Source organism: Erinaceus europaeus, chromosome 2 (genome assembly GCF_950295315.1).
Source record: "Erinaceus europaeus chromosome 2, mEriEur2.1, whole genome shotgun sequence".
NCBI classification, from domain to species: Eukaryota; Metazoa; Chordata; class Mammalia; order Eulipotyphla; family Erinaceidae; genus Erinaceus; species Erinaceus europaeus.
The window spans coordinates 66472296-66496319 of NC_080163.1; the positions used below are offsets into that span (position 1 = coordinate 66472296).

At 43.5% G+C, this 24024-nt stretch overlaps 1 protein-coding gene across 2 annotated transcripts; it reads right to left on the reverse strand.

Annotated features, from left to right (window-relative positions):
• Positions 1-507: 507 nt before the first annotated feature.
• On the reverse strand, positions 508-20998 carry PLPBP (pyridoxal phosphate binding protein). 2 transcript variants are annotated; one of them, XM_007516692.3, is made up of 8 exons: positions 20844-20998; positions 14899-15006; positions 14786-14821; positions 13627-13702; positions 9969-10103; positions 4148-4290; positions 2781-2879; positions 508-1814 (listed from the first exon to the last, which is right to left on the reverse strand). In XM_007516692.3, the coding sequence occupies exons 1-8, from the start codon at positions 20940-20942 to the stop codon at positions 1683-1685; spliced, it is 828 nt and encodes a 275-aa protein (XP_007516754.1). In that variant the 5' UTR covers positions 20943-20998; the 3' UTR covers positions 508-1682. The 2 variants fall into 2 exon arrangements, with proteins under 2 accessions (XP_007516754.1, XP_060038676.1); XM_060182693.1 differs by lacking the exon at positions 2781-2879.
• Positions 20999-24024: the final 3026 nt, after the last annotated feature.

A 24024-nucleotide genomic window follows, 5' to 3' on the forward strand; every position in this document is an offset into this window, starting at 1 on the left:
AGTTTGCTGACAGTAGACAACCACCTCTGTTCCTCTGGTTAGCCTATGTCGCCCTCTAGAGGCAATTTAAGTTTCTGGTGGCAAGAGGTAACCAGTATTTTTGTGTAATTCATAAAATACCAATCTTCTCTATTCTTCTCTCCTCTCCTCTCCTCTCCTCTCCTCTCCTCTCCTCTCCTCTCCTCTCCTCTCCTCTCCTCTCCTCTCCTCTCCTCTCTCCCCTCCCCTCCCCTCCCCTCCCCTCCCCTCCCCTCCCCCTCCCCTCCCCTCCCCTCCCCTCCCCTCCCCTCCCCTCCCTACCCCTCCCTTCCCTTCCCTTCTCTCTCTTTTTTTCTGCCCTGATAAGTTCGGAGTTTCTCATCCACGTGTAGCACTTTGTGTACACCTATAACCTAACGGGAGGCTTTCACCAAAGCTGGTTGGCACAATACCAAATGACGGGCATAGCTGCTTTTTGCACATTGCAAGCACCCCCCGCCCCACCTTCAACTGACTCACTACACCAGATCATAAAAAATAAATCCTTTAATGGCTTTGTAATTGGCACAGATGGTATAATTTAAACTCACTTTTTTTTTTAATTTAATAGGCTGAAATATCACGACTCTAGCTTTGGATTGAAGTAATACAAGAATCGTGGACAGCTGCAGGTTTTACAAACTTACATTCAGCAGTAGCATTAAGGTCTGAAAATGAACTTCATATAATTAGTAACTGGGGCTTGAATGAGTAAGAAAAATCCGCCTGGAACACAAGCAGTGATCCACAATGAAGCTGGCTGGTTATTACCTTGAAAACTGTACTTTCTGCTTTTTATAGATCTTACTCCTTCATTAACAATCAAAATGAGTTGCAAAAGTCTGGCTTAGGCAGTAGGGGAAGGGAGGCAATTATGTGCTTGGACAGTGCTCCTCAGAAACCGGAACCTTTTGATCCAAACTCCCAATTCTGGGGATGCAGGGGATTGGCTGGTCTTTGATATCACCATTCAGAAACTTACAGTGAAAGAGAAATCTTATTAATAAACCCCAGTCACTGTAGGGCCCAGAGGGGGGAAAAAACACTCAAAATCCTGTCTCTTTAGGAGGGTGCTGGAAGGTTATTTAGGTTACCTACGTCATGTTTAGAGCCAACGACACAGACCCTTGTCAACAATAATTTGGCTCAAATCTGGTCGGTTTCTCAAGTAACCTGTACTGACAGCCCAGAGTCATAAACCATCCCAGAGAATAAACATTTAGTAAGTGCAGTAGAGAGCAACTTGTTCCAGAGCAGCCAAGGTTATTCATGTGAAGTTGGTGGCTGCAGGGAATTCTCTATTAATGTGGGGGTATTAATCAGTGAATCCTTCTTATATCAATAATTATAGGCATTAGTGATCAAATTTCCACCTGGGGAAAGGCATTCATGGGCTGATCGGTGCTCCTGGGGAAGCCTTCAATATTGAGCTCAATTACTGGTTAAATCTGGATTTCTCCAGTTTAAATCCAAGTCACACTACCCGGCATGTGCATACCATGTCAGATACTAATTACTGATGGTTTCCACCAACACGCATAGTAATCACTGTTGCTCCATCTCCTGGTCACAGGAAAGCAAGATAGTGCTGGGACATACGGGAAATCAAAATGAAAATCCAGGCAAGTGCATAGTCAGTCTTCCACTGCAGGCTATTCCCTGGCTCAGTGTGCCTTTGTCACCTCCACAGGGGCCTTCAGGTCTGCTACAGACTTGTCTGGGGTAGGTTTCTTTGAGTAATCTCGCTCTCCAAAAATGGTGCTTCCTATTCGGACATTGGTAGATCCTACTTCGATCTGAGGGAAAGAAGAGAAAGCAACGAGGACTGAGTTGGAAATCATGAAAGGCAGCAAATGCCGAAGCAAATGTGTCTTTCCTTCTGGCTCTTGAGAAGATTCTATGAAGGACAGTGACAAAACAGCTAAAGACCTTCAGGACTATGGTGCTCCAATGGGATAACATGACCTCCATGGATATATATATATATATATATATATATATATATATATATATATATATATATATATATATATTTTTTATTGTTTTAACATTTATTTTTTCTTTCTATTTTTTTTATTTGATAGGACAGAGAGTAATTAATAGGGGAGGGGAAGACGGAGATAAGAGATACTTGCAGACCTGCTTCACTGCTTGTCAGATGTCCCCCCTGTAGGTCTTTGCACATGGTAACGTATGTGCTCAACTGGGTACACTACCACCCAGCCCATCTGGTATATATATATGTACCAGAGCACTGCTCAACTCTCACTTATGGTGGTGCCTGGGATTGAACCTGGGACCTTTGGTGCCTCAGGTATAAAGGGTCTTTGTAGAACCATTGTGATGTCTCCCCAGTCCTAGAAATTTTTTTTTTAATTTAACATTTTTTTTTTTTTTACAAAATCATAAGAATTCAGGGGTATAACTTTATACTCATACATGGTGTGAGTTGCCGCACACTCCACCAAAGTCCCGTGGTGCCTCACTGCCTGATAACCACTATAGTTCCGCAGAGTCTGAGAGAGGCAGTATAGCTATCATTTTTGTTTCACAAATTCTTTTGTTTTAGTCATTTCAGTTCTGCAGAGGAGTGGAATTTGGTAGCTTTTCTCCACTTCTTTACTTATTTCACTTAGACTAATTACTTCTAGTTCTGAGTGCTACAACGAGCCATTTCAAAGATTTCTCCAGCAAAAATTCTTGCTGTCACTTTCTGGACCTCCCCCCTGAAGGCAAAGTAGAGCCGCCAGAAGGACACTTACTGCATGTTGGAAGTCCACGGACATACCCATGCTCAGCTCAACCTGGTCAGCTGGGACGTTCAGCTTTTTACACAGCTCCTCTCGGATGGATAATAACACCTGACAGACAGACAAGTGTGACACCTATTTTACTCTTGCTTTTTTTTTTTTTTAATTGCTGAAGCTTTTGTGCCTGCATGCAAAATCCACCACTCCCACTGGTTATTTATTTCTCCCTCCACCTCCCCACTTTTCCTCCCCCGCTTCCAACCTTTCACAGGATAGAGAGAAACTGAGAGAGGGGAGATAGCATTGTTTCACCACTTGTGAAGCTTTCCTCTTATGGATGGGGAACCAGAGCTTTGAACTTGGGTCCTTGGGCACTGTAATGTGTTCACTTCAATGGATGTGCCACTGCCCAGCCCCTACTCTTGGCCTTCTTTGTGGAAGCCTAAAAGTGGGTGAGTATGGGTATCCCTTGACAAAGACTGCTTCTTTCACGGTCTGTCAGAATTACCAGAAGTTACTGAAAAGGTTTTCCGAAAGCCCTGTCATTTTGAAGAAGACTATGGACAAGAAGAATGAAAGGAAGAAGGGAGAACTCATTTTCTCTGAAGACTTGTTTGAGGCTCCAACTTAGCTGAGAAAGGTCTGTGAGGATTTAGAAACATATTCTGATAGCTTTTTTTTTTTTTAATTTTTTACTTTTAGCTCCGGGGTTATCACTGAGGCTCAGTGCCTACACTACGAATCCACTGCTCCTGGAGGCCATTTTTCCCATTTTTGCTGTCCTTGTTGTTATTATTATTGTTGTTATTGGATAGGACAGAGAGAAATTGGGAGAGGAGGGGAAAACAGAGAGGGGAAGAGAAAGATAGACACCTGCAGACCTGCTTCACCACTTGTGAAGTGACCTCTCTGCAGGCGGGGAGCTGGGGCCTCGAACTGGGATCTTTACACTGATCCTTGAGCTTTCCGGTCACGTGCATTCAACCCACTGTGCTACTGCCTGGCTCCCCCGATGGCTTTATTTTAAAAAATATTTTATTTACTTATTGGCAGAGAGAAATCAAAAGGAATGGGGCAGATAGAGGGGAAGAGAGAGAGAGAGACCTACAGCACTGTATCACTGTTCATGAAGCTTCTGCCCCTGCAGGTGGGGACTGGAGGCTTGAACTGCAGTCCTTGCACATGGTAATATGAGCACTCTACTAGGTGTGCCACTACCTGGCTCCCGGAAACATGTGCTTTCTTTATGAGGAGAGTTCAGAAGAGGGTTATAATACCCGACAGGCAATGTCTGGGAGATGTTTGACGTTCACTGCAACAGCCAGTCATGGAGCACACTGCACTAAGACGGCTCTCTGGCAGAGGCACCATCCCAGTACCTGGAAGTCTGGATTCGGTCCTTGACTAAGATCATGGCCAAAGCTTCCTATGGTCATCAGTCCCACGAATTCCAGGCTGGAGCACTTGGTATTTATGTGTTCCACCACGGCTATTGCCTCTGCAGGTAGGAGGCCATGTTTACCTTCACAAAAAGAAACAGAAAGACACAGATCTAAATGTTTTAAGCAACCGGAGGATCCTTTCCTCACTATAGAGGAGGTGAGTTTCAGATGACAGGATTTATTTTCACTATTTAAAAAAAAATTTAATCATTGGGAGTAGGGCGGTTGCACAGTGGGTTAAGCCCACGTGGTGCAAAGCACAAGGACCGGTGTAAGGATCCCGGTTCGAGCCCCCAGCTCCCCACCTGCAGGGGAGTCGCTTCACAGGCGGTTAAGCAGGTCTGCAGGTGTCTGTCTTTCTCTCCCCCTCTCTGTCTTCCCCTCCTCTCTCCATTTCTCTCTACCCTATCCAACAATGACAACAACAATAATAACTACAACAATAAAACAACAAGGGCAACAAAAGGGAATAAATAAATAAAATAAATATTAAATTAAAAAAAAATTAAATCATTATGATTTTTGTCTCTGGGGTTATCTCTGGGGTTCAGTGCCTGCTCCACTCCTCTGGTTCCTGGTGCCCCCCCTTTTTTCCTAGACTGTATGCAGTATCAGGCCTGTGAAATCATTTGGTCTGGCCCCGCCGAGGCAGCGGAAACTTTTTTCATAGCAACATTAATGGTTAATTTTTAAAAATATTTTATTTATTTATTTTCTCTTTTTTTGTTGCCCTTGTTGTTTTTCATGGTTGTTGTAGTTACTGTTATTGATGTCGTTGTTGTTGGATAGGACAGAGAGAAATGGAGAGAGGTGGGGAAGACAGAGAGGGGGAGAGAAAGATAGACACCTGCAGACCTGCTTTTACCACCTGTGAAGTGACTCCCCTACAGGTGGGGAGGCAGGGGGCTCGAACCGGGATCCTTACGCAGGTCCTTGTGTTTTGTGCCATGTGAGCTTAACCTGCTGGGCTACTGCCCGACTCCCAATTGTTAATTTTTAAGTTCAGAATTCTTCATGGGCTGTGAATGACGCTATAAATATCCAAATAGCCCTTGGCAGGAAAAAGTTCCCCACCCCTGCTCTAAATAAAAGGTGAGCGACGGGCAAGTAAAGAGGGAGGAGAGGCAGAGAGAAAATGAGAGGACCACTTGCTCACTGCAGATACTCTGGTGACCCAGGGCTCAAATTTGGGTCCTCATGCATGGCAATTATGTCCTCCTGGGGGTGAACCACCTGCTAGTCCCTACAAAAGGACTTCATAAAAGAACCTGTACTCAAGTTCTTTATATTTGATGCTTTTTATCTATTTTGCTCCCTTTCTAGTCAGGTTTGGAATTTCTCCAGGAGAGATTTAAAATTTATCTTTATCTGTTAGCTGAACTGGGAACAGCTAGAGGGGAAAAACATATTTCTTTTAGTTCCTCTGGCATTTTGTGATGTTGGTCCTGATGTCCCAGGAAAATGCTATGTGTGCATCTTGTGGGCTCTCCCAGGACCTTGGCTCTACCATATAGCAATGACAGTAGGGACAGCCCCAGTCTCTGAAGGGAGGCCAGGGGTATTCTGCCCTGTCACTTGCAAAAGACTGGTCCTGAAATGAGTGCAGCCTGCAATGTTCTTCAGATGTGACCATGAGCTATAAGCTCAGACCTATAGGGAGTTAGAGGTTACACAGGCTCTGGTGCTAAATATAAATATGTATTTACATATGGGCCCTGGAGCAGGTGGATGGAGGTAAATAGTTAACTTTAGTCACAGACTTTTTTTTTTTTAAACAAGAATAAGAGCTTCTCCCTACCCTAATTCAACTTTCTAGCCCTTTTCTCTACTTTGACACCATTCTCTCAGACAATATTCTCATCCAACCTCAGGTTAGCTACCAAACTCAAGCAAAACTGTGTGCCCCCAGGAACATGACTAAAATGATTTACCTAGCTTTCTTCTACCCTAAAGTCCCTAATCTCATCTGCTCTAATCCTACTTTTTGGTTCCTGTTTATTAACCACTTTGTCTCAACTTAGGCCATGCCACCTTCCAGACACCAAGTTACAGATGCTACCATGACTCCATCCTGACTTCTCTGGGCAGATGACCTTACCAGTGTGTCCTGGACCCTTGCTTCTCCAGAGCTCTGGCCCACTAGGGAGAGAAAGAGATAGACTGGAGGTATGGATTGACCTGTCAATGCCCATGATCAACAGAGAAGCAGCTACAGAAGCCAGAACTCCTACCTTCTGCCCCCTATAAACAACCCTGATCCATATTTCCAGTGGGGGAGAAGTGATAGGATGAAGATAAGAGGGCTCTGAACTCCAGCTCCATCAGCCCCCAGAGAGACAGAGGAAAAGGAGAGGGACATATGGAGGTAGCTATGATGACATGAGTGGCTTAGAAGAGAAGAGAGGATTGAATCAGAAAAAGAAGGGGCAACTACGTATAAATGTGGACAGATAGTTGTAGAGAAGATGGTTGGCCCATGTATACAACCTTAGGGGAACTGTGGTGGATTGCAGTGGGGAGAGTGAAGATTCAGAACTCTGGTGGTGGAAATGGTGTGGATTCAAACCCCTGTTGACATGTAATTCTGTAACATAAAAATAAATAAATAAGGGAGTCGGGCGGTAGCGCAGCAGGTTAAGTGCATATGGCGCAAAGCACAAGGACCGGCGTAAGGATCCTGGTTCGAGCCCCTGGTGAAGCAGGTCTGCAGGTGTCTTTCTCTCCCCCTCTCTGTCCTCCCTTCCTCTCTCCATTTCTCTCTGTGCTATCTAACAACGATGACATCAATACAACAACTACAACAACAATAAAAAACAACAAGGGTAACAAAAGGGAAAATAAATAAACATAATAAATATATTAGCCTGTTAGTAGAACCATAATGCATTGTTAAGTTTTAGTCTTATATCTGCAAAATTTAATTGAACTTGCTAATTAGAAGAGGGAGTTGCAGCAGATAACTTTGTCATGCAGTTATAGAATTACTGATTTTCCTTTTCCCATCTATGAAGATACTAAGAATATTCACTGTAATTTTTGTTGTTGTTGTTTTGTTATCACCAGGGCTTCCTGCTCCAGGATGACTGGGGGGGGGTGGGCAGGCAGGAAACCACAGCACCAAAGCTTCACCCAATGTGGAGTTGTGTAAATGGCAATGCTGTACACTATCCAAGGGAGTTAGCTCACCAGACTTTCAATCTTTAGTTAGACCAAATTACAGCTAGTTATCAAGAAATGATAAAATAGGGAGTCGGGCTGTAGCGCAGCGGGTTAAGCACAGGTGGCGCAAAGCACAAGGACCAGCATAAGGATCCCGGTTCGAACCCCGGCTCCCCACCTGCAGGGGAGTTGCTTCACAGGCGGTGAAGCAGGTCTGCAGGTGTCTATCTTTCTCTCCTCCTCTCTGTCTTCCCCTCCTCTCTCCATTTCTCTCTGTCCTATCCAACAACGACAACAACAATAATAACTACAACAATAAAACAACAAGGGCAACAAAAGGGAATAAATAAATAAAATAAATACTAAAAAAAAAGAAATGATAAAATATACTTGATCTGGAGTTAATTTTAGATTTTACTGATAATGGTTATAATGTAGGTCCTAAAAAACGTTTCATCTAGTACACTAACTATGAAATAAATACTCTTACTATCTCTATTCTAAAGATGAGGAAACTGAGACAGGGAATTGAAGTACCTTTTCCAAGATTACACAACAAGGAACTCTGATGAACCAAAGACATCTGCCTCAAGGGCCTGTCTGGAAAGCAGAAGCCCACATAGTATTCCGTCACACCCAAATTTGGTGGGTGCTGGTGCTCTAACAGTTGTAAATATTTATTATTACTTCTTAAACTTTTATTTATTTATTGTTGGATAGAGAAAGAAATTGAGAGGGGGTAAGATAGAGAAGGAGAGAGACAGACACCTGCAGCTCTACTTCACCACTTTTGAAGCTTTCCCCCTTCAGGTGGGGACCAGGAGCTTGAATCTGTGTCCTTGTGTACTGTAGTGTGTACACTTAACCAGGTGTGCCACCGCCTGGCCCTGTAAATACTAATTAATAGCAGATGGCTAATAAGTAAAATGTTCAGGCTGCAATGTCAGCAATTTTATCTATGTTGCCACATTTAATCCTTATGATACTCTCTGAAGTAGGCACTATAATGGTATCATTGCCAGACAAGGAAACTGGGGTAGAGAGAGGCGAGGCAACCTAACCAATGTGACAAAGATGGGAAGTAAAGTTCCCAAACCCAGGTCTGTCTAATCTCAAGGCCCTTATTCCTGTTTACTATGTTACACTGTTAGCCCGAGCTCCTGTAGAGATTTACTGACTCACTGTGATCTTTCTCCTAGTCTCTCTTTCAATGTAACACCAATTTTATTTAAGATCTGAGAAGTGTTAACACACGTACTTTTGCCATCGCTGGAGTGATGATGACTTTTTTGAATGTTTTAAAAATTTATTTATTGGGAGTCGAGCAGTAGTGCAGCGGGTTAAGCACAGGTGGTGCAAGGTGCAAGGACGGGCACAAGAATCCTGATTCGAGCCCCCGGCTCCTCTTCTGCAGAGGAGTCACTTCACAGGCGGTGAAGCAGATCTGCAGATGTCTTTTTTTCTCTCCCCCTCTCTGTCTTCCCCTCCTCTCTCCATTTCTCTCTGTCCTATCCAACAACGATGCCATCAATAACAACAACAATAACTATAACAACAAGGGCAACAAAAGGGAATAAATAAACAAATATTTAAAAAAATTGTAATTAAAAACTATTTATTATTGGATAGAGACAGAGAGAAATTGAGATGGGGGAGATCAGGAAAGAGAGACACCTACAGTCCTGCTTCACCACTTATGAAGCTTCCCTGCTGCAGGTGGGGATCAAGGGCTTAAACCTTGTACACTGTAATGTGTGCACTTAACCAGGTGTGCCACCACCTGGCCCTATTTTTTGGGAATTCTTGAGAGAATCACCTGTCCTTCTTGACTTTGCTTCTCCTATGCCCTCAAAAATAAGCCAATCATAAATCATGATATGCCCAAAAGTAATATGTGAACTGGATCTCATCTGTATCATATACAATACAGTTTACTTAAAGGTCTGTGATGATTTTCTTTTTTCACCAGAGTCATCTTTGGGGTTTAGTGGATAAAGCATTGGATTCTCAACCATGAGGTTCCAAGTTCGATCTCTGGCAGCACATGCACCAGTGACGTCTGGTTCTTTCTCTCCTATCTTTCTCATGAATAAATTAATAAATTCTTTAAAATTTATTTTTATATATCTTTATCTGATAGGACAGAGAAATATTGAAAAAGGATATGTGTATATATATATGGGGGGAGACACTGCACCATTGCTTTAGTGCTCATGAAACTTCTTCTTTGCAAGTGGGGACTAGGGGCTTGAACCCAGGTCCTGCAGGCACCCTTTGATTATTTTCTCCCTTCCCTTCACTTGATAGGACAAATGAAAATTGAGAGGGGAGGGAAGATAGAGAGGGAGAGCGACAGAGAAACAGCTGTAGCACTTGCTTCACCACTCATGACGCCTTGCCCGTGCTGGCGGGAAGCAGGGGCCTGAACCTAGGGCCTTGTGCCGAGGTAAGATGTGCACGTGACTGGATGTACCACTGTCCTGGGGCACCCGTGACTGTTTTCTTTGACTTTAGCTATCAAATACTTGGCCTGCCATTCCTCCTGAGCTTCAGTTATCCTAATGGAAGAAACAACTACAATCCAGCTCTGGTCACTTACTCTCCTCTCCGCTGGTGTTAATTTGAACCATAACTTTCAGCCTCTCAGGAGAACCTTTCTTCTGCCACGAACTGTTCACTTTGTCGGCCAATTTTATGGAATCCACAGTTTCCAGCATGAAGAGGTTGGGGACAGCTGTAATGAGAAAGAAGTAAAGTAATTCTTTACTTGTCTGACCAGAAAGCAAGCAACATAAATCAAATCTTTTCGAGGCAGATGGAAAAATAACTTCTCAGGGAAAGAGAAAGACTTAATTTTAGTTCTGCTAAGATTCAGGTGAAACTCTGAACACCAGGCCATTTTCAAATCGGGTATCATCAAACATCAGATTAAACCTGCCTGTCTTCTCTGCAAAGACAAAAACATCAACTCAGTTAGGCAGCATTTATGTCCATGTACTTCAAAAAGCCAATCACTACAGTCATGTCTACTCAACCGTATATCTGATCTCATTACATCTTAGTTCAAACCAAGAGAAACAGGTCAAGAGACAAAAAAAAAAAAAAAAAAGTTAGTGGAAGCCAGTGCTTCCTGGGCATGACATTGCCATGTTCTCAAACTTCCTGGAAGAAGGACTTTTTTTTTTTCATTCAACAAGAACATGAGAATGACTCAAACACTAAAAGCTAAATGAGATACAAAAGTCATAAAAACTGGACTTGGTGGTGGTATACCTGGTTAAGTGCAGAGATTACCATGTGTAAGGACCCAGGATCAAGTCCCCTGTCCCCACCTGCAAGGAGCAAGCTTCACATGTGGAGAAACAGTGTTGCAGGTGTTATCTCTTTCTGTCTCACCCTCCCCTCACAATTTCTCTCTATCCTATTGAATAAAAGAAAGGGGAAGGAAAAAAAAAAAAGGGAAAAATGGCCACCAGGAGCCGTGGCTTTGTTCTGCAGGCACCAAGACACAGCAATAACCTTGGTAACAAATGAAAAAAAAAAATTTAAACATGACCAAAAATGCATACATACTACATAATGTAATAAAAAAAATAAGTAACAGAAGGAGTCGGGCGTAGCTCAGCGGGTTAAGCGCAGGTGGCGCAAAGTGCAAGGACCGGTATAAGGATCCCGGTTCCAGCCCCCCCCCCCCCCCCGCTCCCACCTGCAGGGGAGTCGCTTCACAGGCGAGACGGTGAAGCAGGTCTGCAGGTGTCTATCTTTCTCACCCCCTTTCTGTCTTCCCCTCCTCTCTCCATTTCTCTTTGTCTTATCCAACAATGACAGCAATAACAACAACAACGATAAACAAAAAGGGCAACAAAAGGGAAAATAAATAAATAAATGTAAAAAAAAAAAACTTGGAGACATTAAAAAAAAAAAAAGTAAGAGGTGGGTAGTGGTGCACATGGCTGAATGCATGTTACCATGTGCAAGGATCAGGGTCAAGCCCCCAGTCCCTATCTGCAGAGGGAAAGTTTCACCACTGGTGAAGTGGAGTTGTAGGTACTAGACCTCTCCATTGATCGTCAAGCCTCCCCACACAGTTGCTCAGGAGATGAAACCCAGGTCTTTGTGTATGGTAAAGTGTGCTCTTTATAGGGTGAGTTATTTCATGCCTGCCCCCATTTCTTTTAGCAAGAGAACTGCTCAGCTCTGGCTTGTGGTTGTACTGGGGACTCAAGGTGGGATTTTAGGCAGGTAAGTCTGTTGTGTAAACTACTGTGCCATCTCCCTGACTTTAATAAAGGACTTTTACACCTCGATGAAACACAAATAACCCAAGTGGAAAACAAGTCAAGTATTTGAACAGATGCTTCTCCAAAGAAGGTAAACAACTGACCAACAAGACCAAGGAGAGCTTCTTGATTTCCTTAGTTATTAGGGAAAGAGAAATCAAAAGCATAATGAAATACCATTTCATTAATTTTTATTCTACTTTATCTCTTCTGTTGACTACTTTTACTTGTAATTGTGATATTTAGTAGTTTTGGAGATTACTACAATTTATGTTTGAGTGGGATTATACCGCTTTACATATAGTGTTAAAATTTCATGAACGTGTTCTAAAGGGTAGCACAAAAATTACAAATAATTCTGATGAACAGCAATGCAAATAATTATCACTGGGCTCAGTGCCTGTACTCCTGTTGGCCATTTTTTTTGGTCCTATTTTATTGGATAGGACAGAGAGAAATCGAGAGAGGAGGGGAAGACAGAGAGGGGGGGAGAGAAAGACAGATACCTGCAGACCTGCTTCACAGCCTGTGAAGTGAACCCTAAGCAGGTGGGAGCCAGGGGCTCAAACCGGGATCCTTATGCCGCTTACGATGGTCCTTGTACTTTGTGCCATGTGTGCTTAACCTGCTATGCTACCACCTGGCCCCTTATAGCCTTATATTCTAAAGGAAAAATATCTTTGGCCATTGAATCTTTAAAAATTTTATTTATTTAAGGAGAGAGAAAGGCCCTGTGTGTATAAATTCTGTACTCATTGAGACACCTCCCAGCTTTGGTCATTAAATTTTTTTATGAGCAGACTGGAAGGTGGTGAAGTAAAGTATTGGACTCTTAAGCATGAGGTCCTGAGTTCAATGCTTAGCATTTCATGTGCCAGAATGCTCTGGTTCTTTCTCCTTTTTGTGCACAAATAATTTTATTTATTATTATTTTTTTTAACAGAGAACTGCTCAGTTCTGGCTTATGGTAGAGCTGGATATTGAACCTGGGACCTCAGAACCTCAAGCATGAAGACCTTTTGCATAACCATTATGCTATCTCCCCAGCTCCTTCTTAAAGTTTATTTGAAATACCACCAAATAACCCAATATGAGGTAACGTAGGTTGCCAAGTATCCACACTTCAGTCAATTGTGAGTTCACTCTACACTTTGCACAATTTTTTTTCTTATACTAAGAACTAAGATTTGGGGGTTGGGCAGTGGTGCATTGGGTTAAGTGCACATAAAGTGCACAAGTGCCTAAGTGCACAAAGCTCACAGACCCTAGCAAGGATCCCGGTTTGAACTCCTGGCTCCCCACCTGCAGGGAGAACATTTTACTAGTGGTGAAGCAGATCTGCAGGTGTCTATCACTCACCCCCTCTATATCTTCCCCTCCACTCTCAATTTTTCTTTGTCCTATCCAATAAAACAGGAAAAAAAAATGGCTGCCAGGAGTACAAGCACTGAGCCCAGTGATAACCCTGGAGGCAAAAAAAAGAAAAGAAAACAACAACAACAACAACAACAACAACTAAGATTCCTACCCCACTACCCCAGCCGCCCCCCCCCCAAGACACTTGGGAACATCCTACAACCTGTTCTCTTTTCTCTTGAAGGTAGCATAAATGACAATAATGGAGTAATTTTGTTTTCATATTTGGACTTTTTTTTAAAAAGATTTAAAAAATATTTATTTATTTATTCCCTTTTGTTGTCCTTGTTGTTTTATTGTTGTAGTTATTATTGTTGTTGTTATTGATGGCATCGTTGTTGGATAGGACAGAGAGAAATGGAGAGAGGAGGGAAGACAGGGAGGGGGAGTGAAAGACAGACACCTGCAGACCTGCTTCACCACTTGTGAAGTGACTCCCCTGCAGGTGGGGAGCTGGGGGCTCGAACCGGAATCCTTGCGCCGGTCCTTGTGTTTTGCACCACCTGCGCTTAACCTGCTGTGCTACCACCCAGTTCCCACATATTTGGACTTTTATCTTACCCATTAATTTGTTGACATTTTGTTTCTGTAGGTGGCCAATGAAGTGCCATTTGATCTCAGGACATGATGACAGAATCTGAAGAGACAAAGGTTTGACTTTGGTCATATGGGGGTCTTGTCAGTTCAAACACCTTGCACACTTTCTAATGACTTTTCATGTCTATGTGATAAACTATCACTGGGTTCCTACGGATCCTTAAATAAAAATTGAAGGCGAGTGTTTAATTTCTCTTACTGATTCCTGTCAACGGCCTTCATCTTCCAGATATCATCCATTATAGGATCAACTTAATCGATTGAGGCTTTCAAAAACCTCGAAAGGGTCCAAGATTATAGTCAACTTGGGACTATGGTAAGATAGTTATACTGCTAGAGTGAAGGACTCCCATGCTCAAGGCTCCTGATTCAAGACCTAGTGATGCAAGTGCTGGAGGGTATTTTGGCTTCTCTCTCCTTTCAATGTAAAACTCTAATATAAAATCATAAATCTTTACTATCCCCATGTCTAAAAAGCCAGAAAGGAGAAATCTATAGTTTTACTAAGTGGGCTTTGGAGCTGGGTGGTGGTGCACCAGGTTAAGCACACATGTCAAACAATGTGCAAGCTCCCAGACCTCACCTGCAGGAGGAAAGCTTCACAAGTAGTCAGGTGTCACTCTGTCTCTCTCCCTCTTTATAGCCCCCCCCTTCCTCTTGATTTCTGGCTGTCTCTATCAAATAAATAAAGGTAATTAAAAAAAAGTTAGTTTTACTAAAGAAAGGAATATCTGTGTGTTGCATCTAGGCAGAACACTCCGGAGAAGGAAGAAGGAGAGGGTGAAGAAGGTCTCGGGGTCTTGTTGCATGGTGATGGAAAAAGCTCTAAACTGGGGGGTGAGAGTGTTCTTTAGACAGCTGTCTATCACAGAGAGATGTGAGTTTATACCCATGTGTCAATAACTGTTCTATAAACCATTATCCCTGCCCAGTACAATGATAAAAAAAAAAAAAAATCCAGCCAAGAAATATTTCAGGTTCAGGGTGAATGCAGGAATCTTTACCACCAGCCCAACCTTCTGCCTGCTCTAAAACTCAGCCACCAACAAGAATGGCTGATTTTTATTTTCAACTGAAAAGCCAAGAATCAGACACAAGTGAAATAATTTAGAGATCTACTCACTTTAGGATCTGATGCTTTTTCTAGCAGTTCCTGAACCTAAAGGGTAAAACAGAACAAATCAGAAGCCTGGAAACCAAGACTCTTCCAAAGGCAATTTGGTAAAAAGCTCTTACGTAGTTCTCCCCAAAAGTGCGCTGGCCATGACTGTAGGCCTCAATCACCATGTCTGCAGGTTTGGTTTTACTGACTGCTACTAGCCGGGGCTGGACAGCTGGGAGATTCTGTCAAAGGGAAAGAGTCATACAAGTTAATGTTGGGAATATGATTCCAATATGTCCTGTAAGATACAGCCAGAAAAAACAGATTGAAATAGACCTTGGCATTTAGTAAGATTCATTTTCTTTTCTTTTTTTCCTTCTTTCTTCCTTTTATTTATTTATTTATTTATTTATTTATTTATTTATTTATTTTTTGCCTCCAGAGTTATAATGCTGGGGTTCAATGCCTGCACTATAAATCCACTGCTCTTGGAGGCCATCTTTTTTCCATTATTGTTGCTGTTATTGTTGCTGTTGGGTAGGAAAGAGAGAAATGAAAAGAGGAGGGGAAGACAGAGAGGGGGAGAGAAAGACACCTGCAGACCTGCTTCACCACTTGAGATGTGACCTTCCTGCAGGTGGGGAGCTAGGGGCTTGAACTGGGATCTTTGCACCAGTTTTCGTGCTTCTCACTATGTGCGATTAACCCAGTGCACCACTGCCTGGTCCCCTTTCTCCTCCTCCTCCTCTTCCTTCTTCTTTTTGTCTATTTTATTCGATAGGACATAAAGACACTGAGAGAGGAGGGGGAGATAGAGAGGGAGAGAAAAAGAGAGACCTACAGACCCGCTTCACTGTTCACTAAGCGTCTTCTCCCCACACACTCAGGTGAGGAGCGGAGGCTCAACAGAATCTGGGTCCCAGCACATGGTAAGATTGTGCTTAACCAGGTGCACCACTGCCCTGCCCCCATAAGATTCATTTTTTTAAATGTTTATTTAATTTATTTATTCTCTTTTGTTGTCCTTGTTGTTTTATTACTGTTGTTATTGATGTTGTTATTGGATAGGACAGAGAGAAATGGAGAGAGGAGGGGAAGACAGAGAGGGGGAGAGAAAGACAGTCACCTGCAGACCTGCTTCACCGTCTGTGAAGCGACTCCCCTACAGGTGGGGGGCTGGGTGCTCGAACTAGGATTCCTACGCTGGACCTTGCATTTTGCACCGCCTGTGCTTAACCCGCTGTGCTACCGCCCGACTCCCCATAAGATTCATTTTTTGGGAGTCAGGCTGTAGGGCAGCGGGGTAAGGGCACATGGTACGAAGCGCAAGGACCGGCATAAAGATCCTGGTTCCAGACCCCGGCTCCCCACCTGCAGGGGAGTCGCTTCACAGGTGGTGAAGCAGTTCTGCAGGTGTCTTTCTCTCCCCTTTTCTATCTTCCCCTCCTCTCTCCATTTCTCTCTGTCCTATCTAACAACAATGACATCAATAACAACAATAACTACAATAACAATAAAAATAAGCGCACCAAAAAGGAATAAATAAATATAAAAATACTTTAAAAAATATTCATTTTCCAATACTACATGTATATTAGTATCAGATAACACTGGGAGGCTTCACAAGCACTAAAGCAGTGTTGCTGATGTCTCTCTCTCCCTCCCTCTCATTTTCTCTGTCCTATCAAAATAAAAATTAATTAATCAATTAAAAACATCAACGATAAAAGGCATGAGACTGGCAAACTTTAATAATGGCCTTTTTGGTCAATACCAAGCCACCCTATCATCTGGGGCTCTAGTCAGGGAATCCTTGAATTCCCACAAAGATATGATGCACCTAGATCTCTAGTAGGTCCCTTTCTCCACTATCACTGGTCATTTCAATCAAGAATGTCATCATGATGGCACAGCGGGTTAAGAGCACATGGTGCAAAGCGCAAGGACTGGCATAAGGATCCCGGTTCAAGCCCCCAGCTCCCCACCTGCAGGGAAGTCTTTCTCTCCCCCTCTGTCTTCCCCTCCTCTCTCCATTTCTCTCTGTCCTAGCCAACAACAATGACATCAATAACCACAACAATGTTAGACAACAAGGGTAACAAAAAGGGAAAGTTAAAAAAAAAAAAGAATATCATAAGCCTTCCTGTAGGCCTCTCTAGGACCCTGTCCTCACTGTAGAGCAGCAATGGTAGGAGCTGCCCCACTCTCTGAAGGGAGGCTGGGTTCAGCCTACTCAGCCACTCCAGGAAGACTGGTCCTGAAATGAGTGCAGCCTAGAATGTTCCTAGCTGTGACCATGGACTGTGAGCTCAGACTGACGGGGACTCAGAAGTTACACAGGCTCCTGTGCTAAATATGAATAGATATGGGCCCAAGGTCATATTGATGGGATTAATAGCTAATGGTATTTATATACTTTCCTCATATTTGGGAGCTGCTACTCTCTCTTCCCTTATCCAGCTTTCTAGTCCTATTCTCAACCCTGACACCATCTTCCCAGACAATACTTTTCATCCACCTTCATGTTAGCTATTGGGCTCAGGCAAGAATTACTGAAGTCATGGACCACATGGAACATACGTAAAATAGACTTCCTAGCTTCTTCACACATGAAGACCCCTACTTTCATTTGCTCTATTTCTACCTTTGGGTTCCTGTTTATTGAACAATTTGCTTTATGTATTACCATCTTTCAGCCACCAAGTTGCAGACACAACTATGATTCCATCTTGACTTTCCAGACAGACAACTTCACCAATATAACTTGGAACTTCATCTCTACAGAGCCTGACCCCACTAGGGAAAGATAGAAACAGGCTGTGGGTATGGATTGAGCTGCCAATGTCCATGTTCAGCGGAGAAGCAATTACAGAAGTCAGACCTTCCACCTTCTGCACCCCAAAGAAAATTTTGGTCCATATTCCAGAGAGGGATAAAGAATAGGAAGCTTCCAATGGAAGGGATGGGAAGTGGAATTCTGGTGGTGGGAACTGTGTGGAATTGTACTGCTGTTATCTTACAGTCGTGTTAATCATTATTAAATCACTAAAACAACAGCAAACAATGTAAGTCAAATGTCTCTCATATGCTTACATCAAAATGTCAAAATGTAATATTTATGCTAACAACCTTAATATCGAGCAGAAAAACATTTCTTTCTTAAAAGAGCTGGACAGCTAAGTAAAAGCAGTCTTTTCCTTTTTTCCTCCAGGGTTATTTCTGGGGCTTGGTGCCATGCCAGCACTGTTCCTGGAGGCTATTTTTCCAATTTTGTTGCCCTTGTTGTGGTTGCCATTGTTATTATTGTCATAGCTGTTGTTGTTGTATAGGACAGATAGAAATCGAGAGAGATGAGGAAGACAGAGAGGGGGAGAGAATGATAGGCACCTGCAGATCTGCTTTACCGCTTGCGAAGCGACCCCCCCCATAGGTGGGGAGCTGGGGGCTCGAACTGGGATCCTTCCGCTGGTCCTTACGTGTTGTCATGTGCGCTTAACCCAATGTACTATTGCCCAGCCCCCCAGCAGTATTTTCTTAAAGGGAAATCTGTGGCCCGCTGCAGACCAAGTGAATCTGAATCTTAAAGACTGTGATATGAAAACTCCTTTTTCCACAAGCTCTCCAGATGAATTCTTATGTACGTCAAGGTTGCAGAAACGTGTACTGGGAAGGCTGAAGTGTCTGACTAGAAGGGAACACATTCCTGGATAGTGAAATCTGGGATCAGCAGTTTCTGAAACTTATTCTAGTCCTGACAATAACTATTATCCCCATTCACTCTATTTTTTTTCTTTTTAATATTTATTTACTTTTTATTTTGACAATTACTGAGGCTTCAGGATGACTTTTTCAGACATACAGAGATAAGAGACAAAGGGGGTGGGGGTGGGGGTGGGGGTGGAGGAGGAGGAGGGGGAGGAGGAGGAAAGAAAGACCCTGACCAGAGCACTAAAGCTTCCTCCAATGCAATGGGGGCTAAATTTGAACTTGGATTGTACACACAGAAGCAAAGCACTATCCAAGATTTACATATTTATTAATGAGAGGCACAAGAGAAAGAATCAGAACATCATTCTGGCATATGTGGTGGTAGGGGTCAAACTTGGAATGTGATGTTTGCTAGCCTGTTACTCTAGCCACTTGAATTGTTGCTCCCTTTCATTCTCAAAAGTAGCTTACTTAGTATAACTAAGTAAGTTAATATTCAGTCTAGACAAGAATCAGTGACAGGCAGCCCGGGAGGTGGCACAGTGAACTAATTCTTGCACCCTCAGGCACTAGGTTTTGAGCCCAAACCTGGTCAATACATATGTTAGAATAATGCTCTGGCCTCTCTCCAACTCTCTTATGAGATAAATCTTTTAAAAAAAATAATCACCAGCAGATCTGATACCAGTAGACGTAGACACACACACACACACACACACACACACCCTACCTGTATCCTGGACATTACATAAAAACATAAACAGCACTTCCCTGCATTTGTAGCAACCAAATTCACACAGAAACTATGAAGTAAGAGATTCACCTGGTTTTAGGCAGCTCAGCTTTCATGTACCTTACTAACTTCTGGAATTTGTACAGAATCACAAATTCAGAGCCAGAAGAATTAGATAAATTAGCAAAAAAAACAAAACAAACAAAAAACACCCAAACTTCCCTCACTTATTGAAGGCGACACTGTCAGTTTTCTATAAGAACTCGTCATAACTCCTATAATATACAAATCAAATGAACTAATAGTTTCCAGAGAAAATAGAAGAACAGGCAGCCAATTTGCCTGGGAGTTGTTCAGGAAGCACCTCCCAGGGTTATGTTTATTAGTTTCTTTTTTTTCATTCTTTATTTTTTAAAATTATATTTATTTATTTATTTATTGGATAGACAGCCAGAAATTGAAAGGAGGAGGGGAGATAGACAGGGAGAGAGTCAGAGAGACACCTGCAGCACTGCTTCACCACTCGCAAAGCTTTCCCCCTGCATGCAGGTGGGGACCCGGGACTGGAACCCAGGCCCTTGTGCACTGTAATATGTGTGCTCAACCAGGTGCGTCACCACCCGGCCCCCCAGTTTTGTTTTTTTCTTGGAGACTCAGAATATTAATGCCAGAAGTGAACGTATAGCTTCCAGAGTTCATTCTTTTTTTGTGTACAGATGAGGAAGCTGACAGTCAGAGTAGTTAAGTAACTTGTTCAAGGTAGCAGCTAGTTAGTGTTCAAGGAAAGACTATACAATAGGTGATGGATACTCAGGTATATGCATTCTGAACTGTGACACTGTAAATGCTTGATCAGAGGAAGCTTTGATTTCTCCGTTCAAGCCTTCGGTGTCATGAAATGACATCCAGAGGAGGCAACTAAATATACGAAATGAAAAAAAAAAAAAAAGAAAGAAAAACCTCCCCTGGACTGGGAAGACAGAATAACAGTTATGCAAAAAGACTTTCATGACTGAGGCACCAAAGACCCAGGTTCAGTCCCCAGCACCACCTTAAGCCAGAGCTGAGCAGTGCTCTGGTAAAATAAATAAATAAAGAAATAAACAAAGAAATAAAGAAATCTCCCCTTAAACTGCGTGGGACTGAAGGTCAGTTCCCTCTTGACCCAAAAGCACAAGTGCAGTTCCACAGTCCAGCTAGTCCACCTGACCTGCTCCTTGCACCTGAGCACCTGTTAGCTGTCAGGCAGGCGTGGCCACACACGTGATCTCCGGGCTCTTGCGGGTCTTTCCCCGCAGCCTCTGGCCCAGGCCTGGCCCCTTCTGACAGTGAAGCTTGCCGACCTATAACACACGACCTATAGCACCTGTCATTCCCCCGACCCCTCATGCGGATACCTTTTACTCCAACTATGTCAACCTGCACAAACCCTCATCAGAATGCCGCTGAGGAAACTCTCCCTTAACCTTTTGGGGGGGACTCTGCCACCTGAACCAATACCCAGGCGGATGAAGGGTTCCGCCTCTCCGGGAGACCCCAATGCGTCACCGTGACGATCCATTTCCACGCCAAGTGTCCCCCCTCCTGAGAGTAGCCGCCCCCCCAACCTCCGTCCCCACGCGGCCCTCTTTTCCTCACCTGCGGGCGCCGCGCCACCGCCTGCTGCACCCGCTCGTTCACCGCGCGAAGAGCGACCCCGACTCCCAGCTCTACAGACATGCTGCCAGCTCTCCACATCCCCGGGGGACTATGAGCCCCAAAGCCCCGTGGGCCCCAGCTGAACCAACTTCCGGTCCCGCCCCGTCACGACTCACTATAGCCCAATCACCACTCAGCACTGTCATCTCATCCAATAGACAGCTGGACAGCAGCGCGGGGCGGGACACGGCGGGACGCCCCGCCCACCGGCGGCGGCCATGTTGAGAAGGTCGATTTCCCCCAACACACACTCTCAGGGGGTCTGTGTTTGTCCAGGACCTGTAGGCGGTGTTCTAGGACGACCAGTGAGTCTTATGTATCGTGTGATCTGAGCCACCCCAGCAGCCTCTAAGTCACTTTTCTCAAGCATAAAAAACATCACCTGCTCTGGGATTATTATTTTTTTTTAAAGATTTTATTTATTTATGAGAAAGATAGGAGGAGAGAGAAAGACCAGACATCACTCTGGCACATGTGCTGCCGGGGTAGAACTCGTGACTTCATGCATAAGAGTCCAAAGCTTTACTACTGCGCCACTTTCCGGACCACGGGATCTTTTTTTTTTTAAAGGCTCTTTCTCTTTTTAAATATTTTGTCTGTTTATTAATGAAAGGGATAAGAGGAGAGAGAGAGAGAGAGAGCGCGAGCCAGACAGCCAGACAGCCAGACATCACTCTGGTACATGTGCTGCTGGGGATTGAACTCAGGACCTCATGCTTGAGAATCCAACACTTTATCCACTGCACCACCTCCGGTACCACACGGATCTTATATTTACTTTCAAAATGCCTTGTCTACCACAGTAATGCTCTACTTATCTATCATCAGTAGATAAGATGAAACACACACACACACACACTCATCAGTATGCCCCTATCTGGCATCCAAAGAGCCGTGAAGTAATATTTCTGGGCACTGCAACCAATGTTAGAAGCTGCTAACCTGGATGATATGGCTTATTAGGGTCTACTGCAAGTCCAGTGGGGTAACCCTTAAGCTAAAATCGAATACACCATGATTCAAAGGGATGACTACTTCAACTAGTCATCTTTCAGACTAGTGCATAGAAAGATGGTGTGATTCATATATGTAATTATTTTTTTTCTAGTAGGAACATGAACAAAAATATTGACATGTTTCATTTAACTGAATATATCCAAGGTAAGAAAAACTTTGAATGAGCTACTTTACTATCTTACTTCGTTTCTACAATCTAGTGTAGCGTTTTGATTCACAATCTCCTTCACTTTGGGTTTCTTCTATTCAAGTAGTCAGAAGAAGGGATTCAAGAGGTCCAGCGATTATTGGTGGTCAGAAAAGCCACCTTCAGACAGTAGAATGAGCTCAGCATGTTCAGTCCAACACTTCCTTCTAGAGTATCTAACCTCATTGCATTCTTGTGGAGCATGCACTCTACCCCTGAATTACAACCCTGACCTTAGTCCAACTCTTGAGCCTCCTCTGTGTTCAACTCTGAGAAATACAAAGGTCATAAAAATGTGACCAAGCCAAACAATAGAAAGGCTAACCAAAGGCTGGGGAGACAGCATAATGGTTATGCAAAAGACTTTTATTCCAGATGCTCCAAGGTTCTAAGTTCAATCCCCAGCACCACCATAAGTCAGAATTGAGTAGTACTCTTTTTTTTTTAAATCTATTTTTTAAAAAATTTTATTTATTTATTCCTTTTTGTTGCCCTTGTTGTTTTATTGTAGTTATTATTGTTGTTGTCGTTGTTGGATAGGACAGAGAGAAATGGAGAGAGGAGGGGAAGACAGAGAGGAGGAGAGAAAGATAGACACCTGTAGACCTGCTTCACCGCCTGTGAAGCGACTCCCCTGCAGGTGGGGAGCCGGGGTTCAAACCGGGATCCTTATGCCGGTCCTTGTGCTTTGCGCCATGTGCGCTTAACCCGCTGCACTACAGCCCGACTCCCTGAGTAGTACTCTTAGTTGCTCACTATGTATCTTCCATTAAAAACAAATAAATATATATTTTTAAGACTAGCCACAGTAAAATACAAAACTTAAGGACCTGGAAGTGTGTAAGAACTTAGGTTCAAGTCCTTAGTCCCTATCTTCAAGGGCTGTGAAGCAATGCTGCTCTTATCTTCCCCTTTCCTCTTGTTTTCTCTCTGTCCCTATTCTAACACACACACACACACACACACACACACACACACACACACACACACACACACACATTAATAGGTGGTGAAGTAGCAGGAGCTGTGGCAAATAGAGATGAATTTTCTTAAGGAAAGCATTTTTTCCCCCTTTTGTTGCCCTTGTTGTTTTATTGTTGTAGTTATTATTGTAGTTGCCGCTATGTTCCATCGCTGGGGAGCCAGAGATGACCCGAACTGCCCCTGCGGCTACAGACAGACTATGACCCACATAGTCAATGACTGCCACCTCTCCAGATTCAAAGGAAGTCTTGAAACTTTACATCAGGCTCAACCTGACGCTGTTGACTGGCTACGGAAGAAGGGAAAACACTAGAAGAAGAAGATTGTTGTTGTTATTGATATTGTCATTGTTGGATAGGGCAGAGAGAAATGGAGAGAGGAGAGGAAGACAGAGAGAAAGACAGACACCTGCAGACCTGCTTCACTGCCTGTGAAGCGACTCCCCTGTAGGTGGAGATCTGGGGGCTTGAACCGGGATCCTTATGTAGGTCTTTGTGCTTCGCCACCTGCGCTTAATCCACTGCATACTGCCCAGCCCCCTGGAAAGCATTTTTAGCTGTTATTGCTGTTGAGAGATTTTCAGACATTGAATCAACTTAATGAACCATTTGTGGGCCCCCATAGGACCTTGCCCTCAACTTGGATCAACAATGTTAGAGAATGTTCCATCCTCCGAAGGGAGGCTGGACAATATACTATACTCTATGCTACACCTGAGGAAGATGGGTCCTGAAGTTGGGGCAGCTTGGAATGTTCCTACTCATGACCACAGAATGTGAGCTCAGTTCTACAGGGATGCAGAGGTCACATGGGCTCCTAAGCTGAATATGGGCCCCAGATCAGATCAAATAGATAAGGTTTACAGTCAACAATATTTATACACCTTTACCATATTAGGGAGCTACTCTCTTCCCTGGTTCTTTTTCCAGCCAT